Source organism: Marmota marmota, unplaced genomic scaffold (genome assembly GCF_001458135.2).
Source record: "Marmota marmota marmota unplaced genomic scaffold, marMar, whole genome shotgun sequence".
NCBI classification, from domain to species: domain Eukaryota; kingdom Metazoa; phylum Chordata; class Mammalia; order Rodentia; family Sciuridae; genus Marmota; species Marmota marmota.
In genome coordinates, this window is record NW_026000229.1 from 45,779,957 (window position 1) to 45,784,754 (window position 4,798).

Sequence of the window (4,798 nt, forward strand, 5' to 3'; positions counted from 1 at the left end):
GCTGCTCTCCCCAGAAAAGGTTAATTCATCTCACTATGAGATCAATATACTGGAAGTAAATTACCTAATGCTATGTTTCTCATTGAGGAAAATATTCCCTTTATAGAACATATGGTGATATGCAGAGATAATTTTTCTTGTTACAATGAAGAAGATACTACAAGTACCTTATAGTAAGTAGATATCAAGGAACTGCAAAAGAATTTACAGATCACATGAAATTATGTGGCCCTAAATGACAAAAGAGTCAAATTGACAAATTCTGCCTTACTCTAAACAGAGAGGTTTGGTGGTTTAAAGCTGGTATTTAGCCATTTAGTCTACATTGGATTTATCTATTAAGCTCCAGGATTTTAAAAATGACCCTGACATATTCTAAAGACTTCTAATTTACTTATACAAGATTTATATTGAGAAATGAGGGGAGTGGGCAGAGATTACAGAATACAAAATTTCCATTTTTTGCCATGATATCTAGTAGTGCTAGGATACTTCTGGATTATTTTCATGATCTTAAGCTATGGTTGAAGAATACTGGAGACTGCAGTTAAATGATTTCTGCATTACCCACACCCATAATTCCTATGAGAATAGTAATTTCTTATTATGACAGTAGTTTCTAAAACAGTTCTCTGATAATTTTAATAGATTTACTTGTCTTTATACACTTGAATGCAACCTCAGGAGACCTAGAATCTTACCTGTCTCATCAATGTGCCTAGAATAATGTAAGAAAATTGCAAGTGCTTAATATAGTTTTTGCTAAATAATAGATTCAGCACATGAATGAGGGCATGATTTAAATGATTCAAACTGCATTTTCTTCTTTTTTGTTTTGCTTATTATACTATTCAGCAAACCACATACTGACTTAACAACTTTATCATGGAAGCTTTTACTTCCTGGTTGCGAAGTGTATATATTACAGGGTTCAGCAAAGGAAAGATGACTGTATGGAAGAGAGAAACCACTTTGTCAGCTGGGAAAGCCCTGAAGGGGCGGGTGTAGATAAAAATGGCAGGTCCAAACATGAGGAACACAATGATAATGTGGGTGGTGCAAGTGTAGATAGCCTTGCTCTTCCCTTCTGAGGAGTGTCCCTTTACTCTGCAGAGGATGACAGCATAGGAGGCCAGAAGGCCCAGGAAGCACAGCAAGGTGAGCAGGCCACTGTTGGAGACCATCAGGAGCTCCACCACAAAGGTGTCAGTGCAGGCCAGCTTGATGACCTGTGGCACATCACAGAAGAAGTTGTCCAGCTGGTTTGGGCCACAGAAGGGCAAGTGCAGGATAAGGGCCACTTGCACAATGGAGTGAGCAAAACCCCCAAGCCACAGAGTCAACAGCAATGCATAGCAGGCCCTGGGGTTCATGACTGTTGCATAGTGTAGAGGCCGACATATGGCGATGTAGCGGTCAAAGGCCATGACCACAAGGAGGAACATCTCTCCTGCTCCAAGGAAGTGCAAGAAAAACAGCTGGGTGATGCAGCCTCTGTAGGAGATCACCTTCTTCTCAGAGAAGAAGTCCACCAGCATCCTGGGAGACACAATGAAGGAGTAGGAGGCATCCAGGAAGGCCAAGTTGCCCAGGAAGAAGTAGAGGGGGGCTGCCAGTCCAGGATCTGATTTTATGGTCAAAATGATAAGAAAATTTCCAGGGAGAATTACAATGTAGAAAAGTGAGACTAGCACAAAGACTAGGAGCTCAGCATCTTGAGATTGAGTCAAACCAAGGAGGATAAATTCTGTCACCACTGTGCTGTTCCCTCTCTCCATCACTTCTCATTCTGCAGAATAAAAGCAAAACAGAGGTCATCTGTTAGAAACACTTTATCTTTTGTTTTACAGGTCCACACCAGATAAAAGCAATATTTGCCATAGCCAACACATCGTAGTTAAATACAATTTATACCCCATAAGACTTCTGTGTCCTGGATCAACCCCTCTATCATTCTTCTAATTTCTCACTAAGGCTCTCTTTTCTCTAGTCACATGCACATTTACCTTTTAACATGTGCTTCTACATAACTGTCTTCTGTAGGACCCTGGGACGTTTTGCTTGGGGTATGTTAGAAATTTCCCATTTAAAGGAAAATTTAACCATTATCAAGGTCGTCCTTTTGGTGGTGTTATAGGCCTATTATTGTTGTTAATGGTTCTTCATCGTTTCTAATTGTTAGATTATTGGCCAAGTTTGGGTTCCTTCTCTTTATCCTCAAAAAACAAAATGCTTTTGCACTTGCTTTTCTATTCAGGTCCTATGCAAGCCTGAGTTCCTGCTTGCTATCTTTCTGTTTTCTGAATTTATGTATTGCTGGTTTGCAACTCTCTGCTCTGCTTTGTTGTCCTTTGTGCATTCTCCCTCTAAACTGGTCATCAGGATCCCAAGCAAAATCTGTACATGTGACTTGCCTTAGGGGGTTCCTTTAATTAACCATGGTCTGGGTGCCAATCCTATATCTGCACTATATCCTGCTCTTAAATTCTAATTAATATTCACCCAGCCTTATTTGCTTAATCTATTTTCCCAAATCTCAGAATGTTATTCAAATGATATCCGTCTCTCTCACAAATATTGTTTTGTAATACAAAAATTCATCAGAATATATAAAATATTTTATCTATCCCTGCTAATAATATTAAAGCATAGTAGAGTGGGAATTGGCCAGATGGAAATATACTGTAACATATTCATTTGAGAGACAAGAAAAAAATAAAAGTTTTAAATTTATGAATAATGTACTCTTTTTATCTTATTAACAAGTGATAGGGAAAATTATGAGTGTGTATTTTTCCATTTCAACTAATTAGATAATTATTAATTAATGGTTCATCTATTGGTGCAATTTTATTTATGCACTTTAACAAATCATGGTATTGCTTCTCAAAAGATTTCCCCTTTTCTGGCTGTAATGTTTTTCTAAATATTTATGCTAGAGAAATTGAGAATTAAGGTGTAGTCCATATGCTGATTTGCAAAGTAGAATATTCATTCTAGGGAGGGGGCACAACATATTTAATTGGGGTGATTAATAATAGTGGACCTTCTTTCTTTGTCACTCTAAGCTATATTTTTGAAAAATCTTATATTTCCCAATATGTTGTAAATTTTGTGTTAGTATAATTTTACAAATATTTAATAACAAATAAATTCTCACACATTGTTAGACTGTATATTTCAGTACTGGAGTGGATGACTTAAAAGATGAATCATTACTAATTAAAACTAATTGCTGCCATGTGACATATAAGTAGTACCACTGAGTTTTGATGATATGTAATGCTTACTTTTCAGAAGTTCCAGCAACACAGTGTAATGCAATTTGGCAATGAAAAGTAATGAAATACACATGCTACAACATGAATAAAAAGAAAAAGCATTGCACTATGTTAAAGGGGACAGTCACCAAAAAAAACAATATTTAAAAATTCCAGAAATGGAAAATTTAGAAGAAATGTAGCATAATGATTGCCTAGGTTTAGGGGGTGGAATGAAGATTGACACGACATATATGAGAAAATTTTAGCCTTATGAAAGTGTTCTAGAATTATATCATGATGATTTTTGCATGATAAACTATGATTAAATAGTGCATTTTAAATGTTGTGTTTTATGATGTGCTAATAATATCAATATTGAAAAATATTTATTAAGTAAATGTGGGGTGATACTAATGTAAATGTAATATAAATTACTAATGACATCACTATATAGATGAGATGGGAAGGGAAAAATGAGTGAAAGAATAAAAAATAAACAGATCCAAAAGACCTTAAAGAACTCATGGGACACTTAGGCAGTGTGTTATATTTTACAACACACCTGTGAGGAAATATCTAAACATTTATTTTATGTGATTAGTAACATTCGTAACTAATAGCTAAATATTATAGAACAAGTACTCACAACACAGGAGCACATATTTAGACACACAAACACATAATCCCACATGCAATAGCACACATAGAGTGAGTCTAAGAAATCTGAAATATGACATAATGCCTTTGATATCCTTAGAAGTAGCTAGGGAGGTGCCTTCTCTGTACCTACTTACACCTCCATATCCACATTTCACACTGTCTGCAGAATCTGTTCCCAGGACAGTGAGCTTGGGAGCTCCCCTCCTGTACTTACATCTGGTGCATCCACTGCTTACCTGAGTTGATCACCTGTGCTTCTTGAGGTTCACAATTCTAAGACACAGGTAGCTCTCACTCTTCCTTTATTTACTTTCCATTGTATGTATCTATTCCCTGTCACCCAACAGATGGAATTCCATACCATCCCAAGTCTTTGGTCTACTTCCTACCCTCTTGTAGTCTCGTTTATGTTCCTGAGGTTCTCAAATCACGCTCATCAGAGACTGGAGAACAGGCTCAAACAATGGGTGTCACAAGTTAAAGTGAGTATTCAGGCAGGGAGGACAAAGAAGTTATGTTAGTGTGGGCTAAGGTGGAGCCTGAAGGTTTTACCACCTCTAGCCTTCCTTGTCATTTCACCTGCTACAGGCAGAGGGGAGCTCATATCCTTTACTCTTTTTCAGAATTCAGTTGCACAGCATCTGCAGGCCAGATTGTGCATAACTAGGTAGCTATTAGTCCATCTTCTAGAGCCAGGGGCTTGAAGACAGAATCACTATCCTAGCACCTCTCTCCTTCATCATTCCCAATTGATTTCCTTTTGCTGCTTTTTCTTTCCTCGTCCTTCTGCTAATTCTATCATCATATATTCATAAGTATTTTTTCACATTGCTTTCAATTTTGTTGTTTCTTTCCCTTTTTTTCCTTGTAGTTTT

At 37.1% G+C, this 4,798-nt stretch overlaps 1 protein-coding gene across 1 annotated transcript; it reads right to left on the reverse strand.

Annotated features, from left to right (window-relative positions):
- Positions 1 to 851: 851 nt before the first annotated feature.
- On the reverse strand, positions 852 to 1,778 carry LOC107137846 (olfactory receptor 4N5). The gene has a single exon (XM_015480282.1). It carries the CDS (start codon positions 1,776 to 1,778, stop codon positions 852 to 854), a length of 927 nt encoding a protein of 308 aa, XP_015335768.1.
- Positions 1,779 to 4,798: the final 3,020 nt, after the last annotated feature.

Bases quoted from the DNA above. Each gene is read 5' to 3' on its own strand.
- LOC107137846 (XM_015480282.1), bottom strand. From the start codon at position 1,778: ATGGAGAGAGGGAACAGCACAGTGGTGACAGAATTTATCCTCCTTGGT.